The sequence below is a fragment of the Misgurnus anguillicaudatus genome, chromosome 10, assembly GCF_027580225.2.
Source record: "Misgurnus anguillicaudatus chromosome 10, ASM2758022v2, whole genome shotgun sequence".
NCBI lineage: Eukaryota > Metazoa > Chordata > Actinopteri > Cypriniformes > Cobitidae > Misgurnus > Misgurnus anguillicaudatus.
The window spans coordinates 21151939-21170089 of NC_073346.2; the positions used below are offsets into that span (position 1 = coordinate 21151939).

An 18151-nucleotide genomic window follows, 5' to 3' on the forward strand; every position below is an offset into this window, starting at 1 on the left:
TCATTCTGAGACCTTAAATGACACTCTGCTCCAGACAAGTGAGGAGCTGAAGAGCAAAGCGTGATATCAAGGAGAAAGTGGCTCACAATAAATTTGAACATTTAGGTTGCTTCAGTTTTTCCAAATTTCTTGACATTTTTAAACTTAACAAAAAATAATGTCCTGTATGTTTACAAATGTTGTGTTTCTGGATTTTTTCTTAATAAAGCAACAATAAAATCAAGTCATATATGAACATTGTGTACATTGACTTCCTTTAGATCAGGGGTCTCAAACTCAAACTGGCTTGGGGCCATTTCTGAGACTGACATTTCATCAGAGGGCCGCAGAGCTATTTTAACGTTCAAAAAAGTACAATATTTCTTTAAAATATTTTTTAATGTATAATAATACTTGAAAATATATAAACAGTGTTTTTTATTTTTTAATATACATTATTTTATAAAAGTAAGTAAATATTTTTTTAACCTTATTAGGCTTTGAATTATTAACTAAGGCCTATTAAAACTAACAAATTTAATTCCTATACATTTATAAACTATTATAAAAAATGTACCAACAGTAAGTGTTTCTGTTTTTATTTATTTTTGACTGTTTTCAGTCATAGTATTGACTTTATTATGTTCCTTTTTGTTATTCCACCGTTTTAATGAATTTGCTATTATATTTAGAAAAATATTAATAAGTGAAAGTGATCCTAAAACATTTGGATGGGTAGTCAATGTTACATAAGCTAGTTGGACAGTAAAAATAAATAATATGCTCTATGTATAAGCAAGCAAGATAATAATGTATTATACTTCATATATATTTCATATAGAAGTGTACATACTTGTATCCTCTGTAATTTCTCCTCATCTTTCCTCTTTTCCTAACCTGGGCACTTTGATGGGTCATTTTCTCATCCGTAGTTTAATATTAAACTGTTGCACTACATCTCCCACTGCGGTGTCTCCATTAGAAGCTGTGACTTGATGTGAACTACGGTAATAACCCCACCGCAGCTCTTCTCTGAGTAACAGAGTATCCACCCGGAAGTAACAAATCTTCTCTGGACAAACACTACAAAGTCGCGATCAGATGAACTGATCGCATTGTGACAATGATATGATTGACGCGAGAGGAATTAAAATCCGATCACGTATTCCGTTACCCTCGCCATCACGGAGCGCGCGCTCGTGGCTGCTTAGCAACGGGTGACGCGATCCAACCCTGCGCAACCTCAGCTCCCAAGCAAGCACTTTGAAAAGTAAACATACTTTAAGAAACGCCTCGACTCGTTTTAACTCGCGTTGTTAGACACGACATGTGACCGGACCCTTAAACGTTTAAATAAAAAAAACGAATTTAAATAAAAATCTTTCTGCGGGCCAGATTACGTTATATTGTTGAAGGGTGACGCGGGCCGCAGAGAGGGGGAGGGCGGGCCGCAAATGGCCCGCGGGCCGGGAGTTTGAGACCACTGCTTTAGATGAAACATGTTTGCACTTTAGTGCTCTCTAGTGGTGGGAAATGCTATTTCTCTCATTTCTTTCTGATCACATTTGATGAATAAATACATATAGTATAATTTGGTAAAAAAGCAGAGAAACACTACTGGTGACTGTTTTTTCACATTTATTGCCTGTTTTTTCATTATGAACTGCTAAAGTCAGGGCTAAAGGGACTGAGGAACACTGCACAAAATGCCAGCAGACACAAAATCAAGAGGCTTTAATTGATGTGTCAGGTCTTGTCAGGGAGAAAAAAGTTTTGTACCATATATGTTTAAACAAGGCTCTGTCTTAGTTGCTGTACCTTAAATTAAATACAAAATTCATGACAATATTTTCTTTTTTGTAATATTTGTAAATATTAAATGTTTTGGTATAACATTTAGCATTTTGGCTCTTTTAAAACTCTATTTTAATGACAGTTATAGTGTGATGAAGCAATAACCTCCCAATATTTTTCATTTGAATAAAGTTTCGGTTCAACAAACTTTTATTTAATTTCTTTGTAAAGAAAAGGTCACAGTCCCACACTTATCTATAATGAATACGAGGATCTATGGTGATAAAAGGTCTAGTCAGAAGTTATGATGTGGAGTGTTATGACAGCAAGGCACTACCCACTGGACTTTGGGTTTACATTACAGCAATCACCTCCCTATGCTGTATAAATACAGATATGTGTCAGCTACATCCTCACTTTATCTTCAGGCTGGACACTGTGGAAAATAAAACCATGAAGGTCCTTGTGGTGCTCGCCCTTGCTGTATTTACAGGTCAGAAAGAAACCTAAATATTTTTGCAATATGAAATGTCTGCTTTGCATTTTTCATAATATAGCTGACTAAACTTTATATGTAACAATATTGTTTAAAATGCATTGTTCTATTTACAGGTTGCCAAGCAAACCTATTTTATGCTGATGAGCCCAAGCCACAGCTGGAGCAGCTGACTGATGCATTCTGGAGTTATGTTGCTAAAGCAACGCACACCGCTGAGGAGACCGTCCAGATGATCAGGAATTCCCAACTGGGGCAAGATGTCAAGTAAGTCAAGAACATTTTTAAAAGTATTTTTAAAAGAAATTTCTTGTGCACCACTGACATTAAACTTAATTTTTTTCCTTCAGTGCTCGACTGACACAGAGTGCTGATATGGCCAGTGAATATGCCGTCACCCTCAAGAAACATGTGGATCCTCTGACCGAAGAACTGATGACCAAAATCACCAAGGAGGCTGAAGTGTTGAGAGAGCGTCTGGGTCAGGACCTGTTGACAGTGAGAGACAAACTGGAGCCCTATGCCGACAACATCAAGAGCCAAATTCAGCAGAGAGTTGAGGACCTCAGGACCGCCATGGCTCCATATGCAGATTCCCTGGATTCTGAGACCCTGAAGGCCACTCTGCTCCAGAAAAGTGAGGAGTTGAGGGGGAGCGTGGAGGAGAGCGTGAAGGAGCTGCAAGCTCAGCTCGAGCCCTACACCGCTGATATCAAGGAGAAAGTGGACCAACATCTGCAGGAGTTTCAGAAGACCGTGAACCCAATGGCTGAGGATCTCCAAGCCCAGATTGCTGAGAGAGCAAAGATGGTTCAACAGAGTCTAACACCCTATGCTGAAGACCTAAAGGAAAAGCTGGACCCCTATGCTCAGGATTTGAAGGCCCAGCTCACCTCCCTTTATGAGTCCTTTGTCAAGACCAACTAATGCTTTAAAGACTTCTGAATGCTTATTCCTGCTTGACTCCAAAATCTCATACATTCAGTACAGTACCATAACTTAACAAATTAAGTTAAACAATTTCAACTTGCTTTTAAAAGTTATGTCAACTTATCACAAGACAAAATCCAAAATAGGCTGAATTGACTTGCATAACCAAGTTGTTTTTACGTCAAACTGCATTTTTTTGCAGTGTATACAACAACAATATCTTTGTGGTCTTTCGGTTGTCCATTTATAAACCATTAAGAAAAAGTGTTAGAATTAAAATCTTGGCATTTACAGCTTAACCATTCATCTACATCTTTAAAGATATCTGTTCTCTTTTTATTGTAACAGTTGTGTATTTATTTAAATTAAGTTACTCTATTACTTGTGACTAAAATTGTGTTGTTGTTTTTTATAATGCTCTTATTTATGCAACAATAAAACAGCTGACATTTATTAACTTAGTGTTCTTGCTTCAGTGTGACAGAAGGTTACAGAAAACAATGAATCTCTATAAATGATTTTGCAAAGTCTAGATAATAAAAGTATGCTATGATTTTTCAAAACACAACACTGCACTCTAAAAACAAACGGTGCTATATAGCACCAAAAGTGGTTCTTTGCTCGTAATCATAGAAGAACCATTTTTAGTGCCATATAGCACCGGTGAAGCACCTGTGTAGAACCATATAGTGCTATGTAGAACCAAATGTGGTGCTTCACCGGTGCTATATGGCACTAAAAACGGTTCTTCTATGGTTACGATTCAAATCAACAGTTTTGGTGCTATATAGCACCGTTTGTTTTTTTAGAGTGTGTGCAGAAGTCTATGGCCATGATGCCACCATTAGATTTGTTGTTTTTGCAATGGTATGATGACCAAATATAATAACTACTCAGTCTCTTTATTAAAATACAAAAAAAGGAAATTTACATGCAGTAATTAAAAAACATATCAAATCAGCTTTTTGTTTTTTTATAATTAGTATGACTTTGATTCGCTTGACAGGAACCTGCAGGCTTGCTTAAACATTAATTGAATAATTTCTAATGCAGTCTAATGATCATGAATTACAGTAGGAATGTGTTAATGAAGCATTTATTAACACACTGACTAACTTATTACTCTGTCTAAATAATAATATGTATAAACGAATCTTTAAATAGTTAATTAATCATTTACTTACACTTCCTAAATGATCTTATGAACCACTGACAACTCCTTTATAACTGGTCTGTAAATAATATAATACTTATTTTAGAAATGATGAATTGATCATTAATAAAGTATAAAAAACAATTATTAAACACAAATGCTTATAAATCAAGAATTAAGCATTTACTAATGTTTAATAAATGATGAATTGACTATTTAGTAATGCTTAGTAATGCTTTACTTATGCTTCATAGTGTGCAGTTATTAAAGTGTTACCCAAATGGGTGCTAAATAGCACTTAAAGCTTATAATCATAAGAAAACCATTTTTAGTGCAATATATCACCTATATAGCACCTTTGTAGAACCATCTGGGGAAGCACAATATGGTTCTTACACAGGTACTACAGTAGTCGCTTAGTGTCAATACAGAAAAGATTAATTTGTCATGTGTATATTATGCAGTTTTACTTACATTAAAAAAACTTGATGTGTGACTTTCAAGTCAAAAGGTTTGCTGGCACCCCACACATTTTAAAGATTGACCTCTACCAGTTACATTCAGTACTAATGATACAACAAATCATACAGTTTGTTATTATGTCCACGTCATTATCAGTGTTGACGTTGATAAACAAATTAACTTACTGTATGAGCCTGACAATCCTAAAATACATCCAGATCTACATATCTTAGGACACAGAGTCTGTCTATATAAACATTCACTCTGAAATTGAACATTTTGCTAGACAGAATATCTTGGAGATAAAAAACTTCTCATTATCTTTCTTCTGCTGTGGACGTCATCATGACCGTTAAAGATGAATAACTGAGGTCTTTAATGTTTAAAATTATCCCAAGAATATAACTATTAACAACTGAAATAAACATCCAAAACTCCTCTTTCTATGACAATGTAACGCAAGTTTTGTGTGTAGGTTTGGCCTGACAAAGTTGAGCTGAACTTTTACTGTCACTTTTATAGTAAATTTACTGACTAAACTTTAAATCACACACTCTTTATAGATAAACCATCCACATCTATGGCAATGGAAGCTAATTATTGATATAAAATTATTAGATTATGATTTATTTTTTTAATTAACTCCATATGTTCAATTTCTTATACTTTTTATTTAATATAACATTATAAAATAGCTTCACTTATCATTGTTTACACTGATTTAAAGACTCATTGATATGAAATGTGTTTTGTTTTGATGTCCTGACAGCAAGACACAACCCACTGCATTTATGCTTCATTCACCTCCTCAGAATATATAAATACAAATATGAAACAACTAGTTTTACTTGCTCTTCAGGCTGGACAGTGTGAATTAAAAAAACACAGCAACAAAGGTAAGTGAAGAAATTTGCTGGCAATTCAAAATACATGTATGAATATTCATTTATAACAAAATGTGTAATTACTTTACAGGCTGATACGAAAGGATGAAGACTATTGTGATTCTTTCTCTGGCTGTTTTTACAGGTTAATATATAGCTAGTTACAATTTTTTTAAATACGGTTTAAAAAATCAAATCTCACTGTTAAAAAAGTTGTGTGTCAACTTTATAAATTAAGTTACCTCGTAGCATATACATTTATCCTAATTCAACTTAAAAATAAACTTTAAAAACTGTAAAAATTGTTGTGTCAACTAATATTTTAAGTTAAATAAACTCAACATTTTAAGACAACCAGGCAACTTACTTTTTTAAGTTCTAGTCTGTTTACAGTGTAATGTAATTTACATTTATGAAACAGAATGGTTGACATAAAGTTCACAATGAAAAATTATTTGCTGCACAGCTGTAGTATTGACATGATCTGAAATGGTTTATTTTCACAACAGGTTGCCAAATAAGTTGTATTAATGCTGAGAAGCCCAATCCACATCTGGAACACTTAAAAGATTTGTTCTGGAGCTACATTGCCCAAGCAACACACACTACTGACAAAACAGCAGAGAAGATCAACGAACCCCAGATTGGACAGGATGTCAGGTAAATTAAGAAAATGTAACATTTTAATCACACGGGTATGTTTGCACTACTTTTAGTTCCAAGGCATAAACTACATCTTTCTTTTCCAAATTATAGTACCAGCCCAACACAGGACTCTGATCAGTATATCACCGGCATCAAGAATCACATGGACTTAGTGGCTAAAGAGTGGATGAGCAATGTCGCTAAAGAGGCTGAAGTTTTAAAAGAACTTCTGGAGCAAGATCTGATGACATTGAAAGACCAACTAGAGTCCTACGCTGATAACATCAAGAGCCAAATACAGCAGAGAGTTGAGGAGCTCGGGGCCGCCATGACTCCATATGCAGATTCCCTTCATTCTGAGACCTTAAATGACACTCTGCTCCAGACAAGTGAGGAGCTGAAGAGCAAAGCGTGAAGGAGGGGTAGTCTAGGCTGGAGCCCACTGATATCAAAGAAAAAGTGGAAAGTGGCTCACAATAAACTTGAACATTTAGGTTGCTTCAGTTTATAATTCTTCCACATTTCTTGACATTTTTAAACTTAACAAAAAATAATGTCCTGTTTGTTTACAAATGTTGTGATTCTTTGGGGTTTTTCTTACTATAGCAACAATAAAATCAAGTCATATATGAACATTGTGTACATTGACTTCCTTTGGATGAAACATGTTTGCACTTTAGTGCTCTCTTGTGGTGGGAAATGCTATTTCTTTCATCTCTTTCTGATCACATTTGATGAATAAATACATATAGTATAATTTGGTAAAAAAGCAGAGAAACACTACTGGTGACTGTTTATACTGCTGATGTTTTCACATTTATTGTCTGTTTTTTCATTATGAACTGCTAAAGTCAGGGCTAAAGGGACTGAGGAACACTGCAAAAAATGCCAGCAGACACAAATTCATGAGGCTTTAATTGATGTGTCAGGTCTTGTCAGGGAGAAAAAAGTTTTGTACCATATATGTTTAAACAAGGCTCTGTCTTAGTTGCTGTACCTTAAATTAAATACAAAATTCATGACAATATTTTCTTTTTTGTAATATTTGTAAATATTAAATGTTTTGGTATAACATTTAGCATTTTGGCTCTTTTAAAACTTTATTTTAATGACAGTTATAGTGTGATGAAGCAATAACCTCCCAATAATTTGGATAAAGTTTCAGTTCTACAAACTTTTATATAATTTCTTTGTAAAGAAAAGGTTACAGTCCCACACTTATCTGTAATGAATACGAGGATCTATGGTGATAAAAGGTTGAGTCAGAAGTTATGATGTGGAGTGTTCTGACAGCAAGGCACTTCCCACTGGACTTTGGGTTTACAATACAGCAATCACCTTCCTATGCTGTATAAATACAGATATGTGTCAGCTACATCCTCACTTGTTCTTCAGGCTGGACACTGTGGAAAATAAAACCATGAAGGTCCTTGTGGTGCTCGCCCTTGCTGTATTTACAGGTCAGAAAGAAACCTAAATATTTTTGCAATATGAAATGTCTGCTCTGCATTATTCATAATGTTGACAGAATTTAACAATATTGATAAAAATGCCTTGTTCTATTAACAGGTTGCCAAGCAAACCTATTTTATGCTGATGAGCCCAAGCCACAGCTGGAGCAGCTGACTGATGCATTCTGGAGTTATGTTGCTAAAGCAACACACACCGCTGAGGAGACCGTCCAGATGATCAGGAATTCCCAACTGGGGCAAGAAGTCAAGTAAGTCAAGAACATTTTTAAAAGCATTTTTAAAAGAAATTTCTCGTGCACTGACATTAAACTTTTTCCTTCAGTGCTCGACTGACACAGAGTGCTGATATGGCCAGTGAATATGCCGTCACCCTCAAGAAACATGTGGATCCTCTGACCGAAGAACTGATGACCAAAATCACCAAGGAGGCTGAAGTGTTGAGAGAGCGTCTGGGTCAGGACCTGTTGTCAGTGAGAGACAAACTGGAGCCCTATGCCGACAACATCAAGAGCCAAATTCAGCAGAGAGTTGAGGACCTCAGGACCGCCATGGCTCCATATGCAGATTCCTTGGATTCTGAGACCCTGAAGGCCACTCTGCTCCAGAAAAGTGAGGAGCTGAAGGGAAGCGTGGAGGAGAGCGTGAAAGAGCTGCAAGCTCAGCTGGAGCCCTACACCGCTGATATCAAGGAGAAAGTGGACCAACATCTGCAGGAGTTTCAGAAGACCGTGAACCCAATGGCTGAGGATCTCCAAGCCCAGATTGCTGAGAGAGCAAAGATGGTTCAACAGAGTCTAACACCCTATGCTGAAGACCTGAAGGAAAAGCTGGACCCCTATGCTCAGGATCTGAAGGCCCAGCTCACCTCCCTCTATGAGTCCTTTGTCAAGACCAACTAATGCTTTAAAGACTTCTGAATGCTTATTCCTGCTTGACTCCAAAATCTCATACATTAAGTACAGTACCATAACTTAACAAATTAAGTTAAACAATTTCAACTTGTTTTTAAAAGTTATGTCAACTTATCATGTCAAATCCTAAAATAGTCGATTGAATTGAGTAGTCAAGCTGCATTTTTTGCAGTGTGTGCAACAGCAATATCTTTTTCGTCCTTCGGTTTTCCATTTATAAACCATTAAAAAAAAAGAGTTAGAATTAAAATCTTGGCAGTTACAGCTTAACCATTAATCTACACCTTTAAAGATATCTTTTTTTCTTTGTATTGTAACAATTGTGTATTTATTTAAATTAAGTAACTCTATTACTTGTGACTAAAATTGTGTTGTTGTTTTTTTTATAATGTTCTTATTTATGCAACAATAAAACAGCTGACATTTATTAACTTACGGTTCTTGCTTCATTGTGACAGGTTACAAAAAACAATTAATCTTTATAAATTATTTTGCAAAGTCTAGATAATAAAAGTAAGATGCCATGATTTTATAAACATATAAACATAAACATATGAAATCAGCTTTTTGTTTTTTATAATTAGTATGACTTTGATTCGCTTAACAGGAACCTGCAGGCTTGCTTAAACCTAAAATGAATTATTTCTAATGCAGTCTAATGATCATGAATTACAGTAGGAATGTGTTAATGAAGCATTTATTAACACACTTATGAACCACTGACAACTTCTTTATAACTGGTCTGTAAATAATGTAATATTTATTTTAGAAATGATGAATTGATCATTAATAAAGTATTAAAAGACAATTATTAAACACATATGCTTATAAATCAAGAATAAATCATTTATAAACTACTTACTGTTTAATCAATAATGAATTGACTATTTAGTAATGCTTAACTAATGCTTTACTAATGCTTCGTAGTGTGCAGTTATTAAAGTGTTACCCAAATGGGTGCTAAATACAGTAGCACTAAAAGCTCATAATCATAGGGGAACCATTTTGAGTGCTATATAGCACCTATAAAGCACCTATGAAGAACCATCCGGGGGTGATATATAGCACAATATGGTTCTTACACAGGTACTAGTAGTCGCTTAGTGTCAATAAAGAAAGGCTTAATTTGTAAGGTTTATATTATGCAGTTTTTACTTACATTCAAAAAACTTGATGTGTGACTCTCAAGTCAAAAGGTTTGCCAGCACGCTACAATTTTTAAAGATTGACCTCAGTTACATTCTAATGTACAACAGATCATACAGTTTGTCATTATGTCCACGTCATTATCAGTGTTGACGTACTCGAATTAACTTACTGTATGAGCCTGACAATCCTAAAATACATCCAGATCTACATATCTTAGGACACAGAGTCTGTCTATATAAACATTCACTCTGATATTGAACATTTTGCTAGACAGAATATCTTGGAGATAAAAAACTTCTCATTATCTTTTTTCTGCTGTGGACGTCATCACGAGTGTTAAAGATGAATAACTGAGGTCTTTAATGTTTAAAATTAGCCCAAGAATATAACTATTAACAACTGAAATAAACATCCAAAACTCCTGTTTTTAACATTTGGCCTGTCAAAGTTGAGCTGAACTTTTACTGTCACTTTTATAGTAAATTTACTGACTAAACTTTAAATCACACACTCTTTATAGATAAACCATCCACATCTACAGGTATGGCAATGGAAGCTAATTATTGATACAAAATTATTAGAGTATGATTTATTTTTTTAATGAACTTCATATGTTCAATATGTAATACTTTTTATGTAATATTACATTATAAAATAGCTCCACTTATCATTGTTTACACTGATTTAAAGACTCATTGATATGAAATTTGTTTTGTTATGATGTCAAACGCAACCCACTGCATTTATGCTTCACTCATCTCCTCAGAATATATAAATACAGATATGAAACAACTAGTTTTACTTGCTCTTCAGGCTGGACAGTGTGAATTAAAAAACACAGCAACAAAGGTAAGTGAAGAAATTTGCTGTCAATTCAAAATACATGTATGAATATTCATTTATTTCATATAACAAAATGTGTAATTACTTTACAGGCTGATACGAAAGGATGAAGACTATTGTGATTCTTTCTCTGGCTGTTTTTACAGGTTAATATATAGCTAGTTACAATTTTTTTAAATACGGTTTAAAAAATCAAATCTCACTGTTAAAAAAGTTGTGTGTCAACTTTATAAATTAAGTTACCTCGTAGCATATACATTTATCCTAATTCAACTTAAAAATAAACTTTAAAAACTGTAAAAATTGTTGTGTCAACTAATATTTTAAGTTAAATAAACTCAACATTTTAAGACAACCAGGCAACTTACTTTTTTAAGTTCTAGTCTGTTTACAGTGTAATGTAATTTACATTTATGAAACAGAATGGTTGACATAAAGTTCACAATGAAAAATTATTTGCTGCACAGCTGTAGTATTGACATGATCTGAAATGGTTTATTTTCACAACAGGTTGCCAAATAAGTTGTATTAATGCTGAGAAGCCCAATCCACATCTGGAACACTTAAAAGATTTGTTCTGGAGCTACATTGCCCAAGCAACACACACTACTGACAAAACAGCAGAGAAGATCAACGAACCCCAGATTGGACAGGATGTCAGGTAAATTAAGAAAATGTAACATTTTAATCACACGGGTATGTTTGCACTACTTTTAGTTCCAAGGCATAAACTACATCTTTCTTTTCCAAATTATAGTACCAGCCCAACACAGGACTCTGATCAGTATATCACCACCATCAAGAATCACATGGACGTAGTGGCTAAAGAGTGGATGAGCAATGTCGCTAAAGAGGCTGAAGTTTTAAAAGAACTTCTGGAGCAAGATCTGATGACATTGAAAGACCAACTAGAGTCCTACGCTGATAACATCAAGAGCCAAATACAGCAGAGAGTTGAGGAGCTCGGGGCTACCATGACTTCATATGCAGATTCCCTTTATTCTGAGACCTTAAATGACACTCTGCTCCAGACAAGTGAGGAGCTGAAGAGCAAAGCGTGAAGGAGGGGTAGTCTAAGCTGGAGCCCACTGATATCAAAGAAAAAGTGGAAAGTGGCTCACAATAAACTTGAACATTTAGGTTGCTTCAGTTTTTCCAAATTTCTTGACATTTTTAAACTTAACAAAAATAATGTCCGTTATGTTTACAAATGTTGTGTTTCTGGGTTTTTTCTTAATAAAGCAACAATAAAACAAGTCATATATGAACATCGTGTACATTGACTTCCTTTGGATGAAACATGTTTGCACTTTAGTGCTCTCTAGTGGTGGGAAATGCTATTTCTCTCATTTCTTTCTGATCACATTTGATGAATAAATACATATAGTATAATTTGGTAAAAAAGCAGAGAAACACTACTGGTGACTGTTTTTTCACAATTATTGCCTGTTTTTTCATTATGAACTGCTAAAGTCAGGGCTAAAGGGACTGAGGAACACTGCACAAAATGCCAGCAGACACACAATCATGAGGCTTTAATTGATGTGTCAGGTCTTATCAGGGAGTGAAGAAAGTTTTGTACCATATATGTTTAAACAAGGCTCTGTCTTAGTTGCTGTACCTTAAATTAAATATAAAATTCAGGACAATATTTTCTTTTTGTAATATTTGTAAATATTAAATGTTTTGGTATAACACTTAGTATTTTGGCTCTTTTAAAGCTTTATTTTAATGACAGTTATAGTGTGATGAAGCAATAAGCCCCAATAATTTGGATAAAGTTTCGGTTCTACAAACTTTCACATCATCTTGTAAAGAAAAGGTCACAGTCCCACACTTATCTGTAATGAATACGAGGATCTATGGTGATAAAAGGTCGAGTCAGAAGTTATGATGTGGAGTGTTCTGACAGCAAGGCACTTCCCACTGGACTTTGGGTTTACATTACAGCAATCACCTTCCTATGCTGTATAAATACAGATATGTGTCAGCTACATCCTCACTTGTTCTTCAGGCTGGACACTGTGGAAAATAAAACCATGAAGGTCCTTGTGGTGCTCGCCCTTGCTGTATTTACAGGTCAGAAAGAAACTAAATATTTTTACAATATGAAATGTCTGCTCTGCATTATTCATAATGTTGACAGAATTTAACAATATAAAAATGCATTGTTCTATTAACAGGTTGCCAAGCAAACCTCTTTTATGCTGATGAGCCCAAGCCACAGCTGGAGCAGTTGACTGATGCATTCTGGAGTTATGTTGCTAAAGCAACGCACACCGCTGAGGAGACCGTCCAGATGATCAGGAATTCCCAACTGGGGCAAGATGTCAAGTAAGTCAAGAACATTTTTAAAAGCATTTTTAAAAGAAATTTCTTGTGCACAACTGACATTAAACAAAACATTTTTCCTTCAGTGCTCGACTGACACAGAGTGCTGATATGGCGAGTGAATATGCCGTCACCCTCAAGAAACATGTGGATCCTCTGACTGAAGAGCTGATGACCAAAATTACCAAGGAGGCTGAAGTGTTGAGAGAGCGTCTGGGTCAGGACCTGTTGTCAGTGAGAGACAAACTGGAGCCCTATGCCGACAACATCAAGAGCCAAATTCAGCAGAGAGTTGAGGATCTCAGGACCGCCATGGCTCCATATGCAGATTCCCTGGATTCTGAGACCCTGAAGGCCACTCTGCTCCAGAAAAGTGAAGAGCTGAAGGGAAGCGTGGAGGAGAGCGTGAAGGAGCTGCAAGCTCAGCTGGAGCCCTACACCGCTGATATCAAAAAGAAAGTGGACCAACATCTGGAGGAGTTTCAGAAGACCGTGAACCCAATGGCTGAGGATCTCCAAGCCCAGATTGCTGAGAGAGCAAAGATGGTTCAACAGAGTCTAACACCCTATGCTGAAGACCTGAAGGAAAAGCTGGACCCCTATGCTCAGGATCTGAAGGCCCAGCTCACCTCCCTCTATGAGTCCTTTGTCAAGACCAACTAAAGACTTTTTATGTCATTACCAGAACTGTTTTCTCATAAGTGAGAACTGTGACTTCAAAATCTGACATATTTGATCCATTCATCCAGTTATGTCTAAATAAAAACTACTAGTCAAATATATTCAATTGATGCTCTATGGTTATGAGTAAAATGTTTTATAAATGTTCTGTATATCTAGTGCATATTTATTTAGTAAAACAAAGGACGTTTTTTATTTGTAAGTGAATGTGAAGTTTCTTCTAAGTGCCACAATTTTATTTGATTTGATCAAATAAAAAAACTGCATTTATAAACTGAATGGTGTTTCTTTTGAATGGAAAAAGATGTTACACATCCATATCAGTGCAATAGAGTCACGTCACATGCCCAGGACGATGTTATCTACCCTATTGTAAATATACTCTGTGATAAATGTACAGCCTCTTCCAATCTAAACATTTCACTTATCCAGTCAAAGAAATCAATATCATAAACAGGTTGTATGACATATAGTCTCGCCAAAATATCATAATTTTTGTGACCTGACACCATAGTTATCCTTTTCATGTTTTTAAGCAGACGGTACTTTCAAGTTTACCGCTTGACACATTTCTTGGTTTGCTTTGATCAGACGGTTGTAACTAAGTCTCGTTCAAGAAATTTTAATGTGGAGTAATACTGACAACATGGCACTACCCACTGGACTTTGGGTTTTTATTGCAACAATCGCCACCTGAGGCATATATATTGTTATGAACAGTTATCTAACCACTTCAGACTCAACAGCCTTGATTAAAACACACCAGCAAAGGTAATTATTAATATTAAGTTCAATTATTATTTGCTATTTAATAGCACTTTATTTATTTGCTATCTGCAATTATTTTAAACACTTTGCAATTTCTTTACAGGGAAAACTGAAAACCATGAAGGTTTTTCTGATCCTTGCATTGGTTGTATTCACAGGTTAGACCTTTTACAAATACACCTTCAGAAAATATGTGACCTGGACCACAAATCCAATCATAAGTAGGAAAAAAAATACAATATATGGATCAGAATGACCATTTTATGCCAAAAATCATTAGAATATTAAGGAATGATCTTGTTCCATTAAAATATTTTGTAAATTTTCTACCGTAAATATATAAATATTAATTTATCATTAGTAATATGTGTTGCTAATGACTTTATTTGAACAACTTTAAGGTGATTTTTTTCAGTATTTACATTTTGTACCCCCTCAGATTCAAGATTTTCAAATAGTTGTATTTCAGCCAAATAAAACAACAAATCAAACATTAACAGAAGGATTATTTATTCAGTTTTGAGATGTATAAATCTCAATTTTAAAAAATTATTACCCTTATGACTGGTTTTGTGGTCCAGGGTCACATTTACAGTAGCCTACATACACCTTATACTGTATTATCATTATGTATGATTATGGCATAAAATGTGTATAAGGCTGACATGAATAATAATTTGTCATATATTGTATAACTATTGTGTTATAAACTATTTAACTAACTAAGTGAAATGCTGCGTTGATTCAACAGGCTGCCAAGCCAGCCTGTTCAATGCCGATGAGCCCAAGCCACAACTGGAGAGGCTGACTGATCGTATAAAGGAGGAACTGAATAATGTGAAGTGTGCCCTAAAGCCCTACTTTGAATATGTTATTACCGATCCAATTAAGAAGGGAGTAGACTACATAAGATCGTCTGTGGCTCCGCATGCAGAGAGTCTGGATACTGAGACACTGAAGGACGCTCTGCTCGAGAAAAGTGGGGAGCTGAGAGAAGCCATGGAGCAGCGCTTAAAGGAGATTCAAGCTCAGCTGGAGCCTTTAACCGAAGAGTTTCAGGAAAAAATGAATCTCTACACCCGAGAGCTGAAGGCACAGCTAACCTCATTTTATGATTTCTATATTAAGAGCAGCTAAATATGTGCTTCTGTCTTGTCTCCTAATCTGAAATCCAGATTAAAGTCTCATAATCGATTTATGAGCATCAAAGTGTGATTTCACTCATTGATTTTTAATTTAATTTTAAAGGTGCAATGTGTAATTTTTAGAAGGATCTTTTGACAGAAATGCAAAATATTATATAAAACTATATTATCAGGGGTGTATAAAGACCTTTTTAAAATGAACCGTTATGTTTTTATTATCTTAGAATGAGACGTTTTTATCTACATACACAGAGGGTCCCCTTACGTGGAAGTCGCCATTTTGTGCCGCCATGTTTCTACAGAAGCCCTTAACGGACAAACTTTTTTTACAAAGTTGTCTCTGACAATTACATGTTTTTCCGGTGGTGGTTACCATAGCTTCTCAATGCTTTTCAAAAGCTAGGGGTGAGCAGTGGACTGAGCTGTTGGTTGTAATTCACAACCTCACCACTGGATGCCGCTAAAATGTACACACTGCACCTTTAATCTTTCTCAGTCAATATTAAATGAAGAATATATTTTCACAGAATGTTCTTTACATTATGCAGAATGATTTTATATTTTGTATATCATGATTTTATATAGAATGTATTAATATTTTGATTTTGAAATCTGAGATGTACTGTATGCTGTTAACACCATGTACGCAAACTGGCCTAAATTTAAAGTTTTCTTCGAATGACTTGTATTGATAGCCTCTCATACAAATCTTTAAAAGGCATATCTAATTTTTTAATATGCTGCGTAATGTTTTATTATCTATTTATACAGTTCTTTTTAGCCATAAAACTATTTAAGTTAAATATTTATAAACACTGTAAAGGCAGTGTCCTTAGAGTTTTATAAATACATTATACATGTTTAATCAAAGTAATACAAGCTTACATGCTTCCCTCGTCCATAAGTATTTTTTCTGGGATTACATATAAACACTGTCAAAAGAAAAGTTACAAAACTGTACCTTTTCTGTAACTGGGGTGGTACCCTCAAATGTTATTTTTTGTACCTTTATGGGTAAACAACACATTGAAATGTTGTACCTTTTGGGGTACAATATTATACCCAATGAAATGCTGTACTATACCTTTTGGGGTACAATATTATACCCAAGGACCTATTGTGTTCCATCAATTTTATATTAGTTAAATACAAAACATTTAAGTGTACCTTTAAAGGTAATATGTAACCCAAAAAGCACAATATTGTTGAAAGTTTTGTATACATTTAAAGAACAGAACCTCCCCAGCGACAGAAAAGATTAAGTTTCAAACTTTTAATTCGACCTTAATGACATTAGACCTGTAATGACAATGTTAAAACCCACGCACATTTGCTGAAATAAGCTCATTGTTTTAACCCCCAGTGTGACCTGTTTTCCCTTTAAATAATACCAATTTTTTTAATTAAAAACTATAATTTTAGCCAGTTCAAAAGTCACCTTATTGTGCTTCCAGAATGATCTCACAAGAATTTGTAGGTATTTTACAAGTTGGCATGTATGAATTTGTACAAATTAAATCGTACAAAAACATTTCATTATTTAAAAAAATAATAATAAGGAAAACCACACTAACCGTAACATCATAGAGGAGTAAAAGTAAATCGTACAAAATATATGAATGTGGAATTAATATGAATTAGCCACCTCTATGGCATTGCGTGCTTCCTTCTGTCAAATAAATTTATATTTATATTTATATTTATATTTATATTTATATTTATATTTATATTTATTTATATTTATATTTATATTTATATTTATATTTATATTTATATTTATATTTATATTTATATTTATATTTATATTTATCAACCACGGCGTGAATTTGTAATTTTAGCTATATAATTTTCTGTTCAGCCACACACAAAAATGAATTTCTAAAAGGTTTTAAAGCTTAACATTCTTCATCAGCAATAACTTGGCTACTAGGTCAAACAGACACCTTTACCTAAGCAGGCACTTGTGTGTATGGCTACCAATTGTAACATTAACTATCAGATATTAGTCTCTTTTATTTCAGGTTCTGGGCAGGTTCATTCAAATAACGGAGATGGAAAGTGTTGTAACTTAAATAATCTACTGCCAACATGAAGGCGAAATGGCAGGAAACGTGTACATTTGTGAAGTATGAAGCTCATGGATATTTACACGTAGAAACAGGACCAAGAACACATTTTAGTTTAAGTGATGTGTCAAATCTTATCAGGAAGCGAACAAAGTCTGGCATCATTTGTCGCTATTATTAGGTCAAAGGTCCAAACTATGTCTGGTTTCACATAGATTAAGTATCTCAGATCTTCACAGAAAGCCGCTTCAAATATCTGCATTATTAAATCAATTATGTGACACCAAAAATAATACTTTTCTTTTTGAGATTTTAAAAAGTGTTAATTTTTTAAATGATTTAGTCTGCATATTTATTAATTTGCTTTATTTATTTAATCATTTATTGATAGAATTAAAAAAACATACAACTGTTTTATTTTCCAAGTACTACCAGTATGTAT

The 18151-nt window shown here is 34.5% G+C and overlaps 5 protein-coding genes and 1 long non-coding RNA gene across 6 annotated transcripts; 5 read left to right on the plus strand and 1 right to left on the minus strand.

Moving 5' to 3' along the window:
- Window positions 1–2114: 2114 nt before the first annotated feature.
- Window positions 2115–3652, plus strand: LOC129448892 (uncharacterized). Its single transcript, XM_055211582.2, has 3 exons — window positions 2115–2266; window positions 2386–2536; window positions 2620–3652. The coding sequence occupies exons 1-3, from the start codon at window positions 2170–2172 to the stop codon at window positions 3194–3196; spliced, it is 825 nt and encodes a 274-aa protein (XP_055067557.2). The 5' UTR covers window positions 2115–2169; the 3' UTR covers window positions 3197–3652.
- A 3993-nt stretch (window positions 3653–7645) lies between these two features.
- Window positions 7646–8843, plus strand: LOC129448896 (uncharacterized). The gene is made up of 3 exons (XM_055211585.2): window positions 7646–7803; window positions 7913–8063; window positions 8138–8843. The coding sequence occupies exons 1-3, from the start codon at window positions 7707–7709 to the stop codon at window positions 8712–8714; spliced, it is 825 nt and encodes a 274-aa protein (XP_055067560.2). The 5' UTR covers window positions 7646–7706; the 3' UTR covers window positions 8715–8843.
- Window positions 8844–10639: 1796 nt separating this feature from the next.
- LOC129447972 (uncharacterized) lies at window positions 10640–12082 on the plus strand. The gene is made up of 4 exons (XM_055209967.2): window positions 10640–10724; window positions 10811–10864; window positions 11229–11379; window positions 11476–12082. Exons 2-4 carry the CDS (start codon window positions 10825–10827, stop codon window positions 11777–11779), a joined length of 495 nt encoding a protein of 164 aa, XP_055065942.2. The 5' UTR covers window positions 10640–10724; window positions 10811–10824; the 3' UTR covers window positions 11780–12082.
- A 596-nt stretch (window positions 12083–12678) lies between these two features.
- LOC129447974 (uncharacterized) lies at window positions 12679–13792 on the plus strand. The gene is made up of 3 exons (XM_055209970.2): window positions 12679–12797; window positions 12902–13052; window positions 13136–13792. Exons 1-3 carry the CDS (start codon window positions 12701–12703, stop codon window positions 13710–13712), a joined length of 825 nt encoding a protein of 274 aa, XP_055065945.2. The 5' UTR covers window positions 12679–12700; the 3' UTR covers window positions 13713–13792.
- A 609-nt stretch (window positions 13793–14401) lies between these two features.
- LOC129447975 (uncharacterized) lies at window positions 14402–17076 on the plus strand. Its single transcript, XM_055209971.2, has 3 exons — window positions 14402–14501; window positions 14602–14656; window positions 15250–17076. Exons 2-3 carry the CDS (start codon window positions 14617–14619, stop codon window positions 15633–15635), a joined length of 426 nt encoding a protein of 141 aa, XP_055065946.2. The 5' UTR covers window positions 14402–14501; window positions 14602–14616; the 3' UTR covers window positions 15636–17076.
- On the minus strand, window positions 16216–18118 carry LOC141367251 (uncharacterized). Its single transcript, XR_012371531.1, has 2 exons — window positions 16728–18118; window positions 16216–16683 (listed from the first exon to the last, which is right to left on the minus strand). It is a non-coding gene; the product is annotated as an uncharacterized lncRNA (long non-coding RNA).
- Between the last annotated feature and the right edge of the window lie 33 nt (window positions 18119–18151).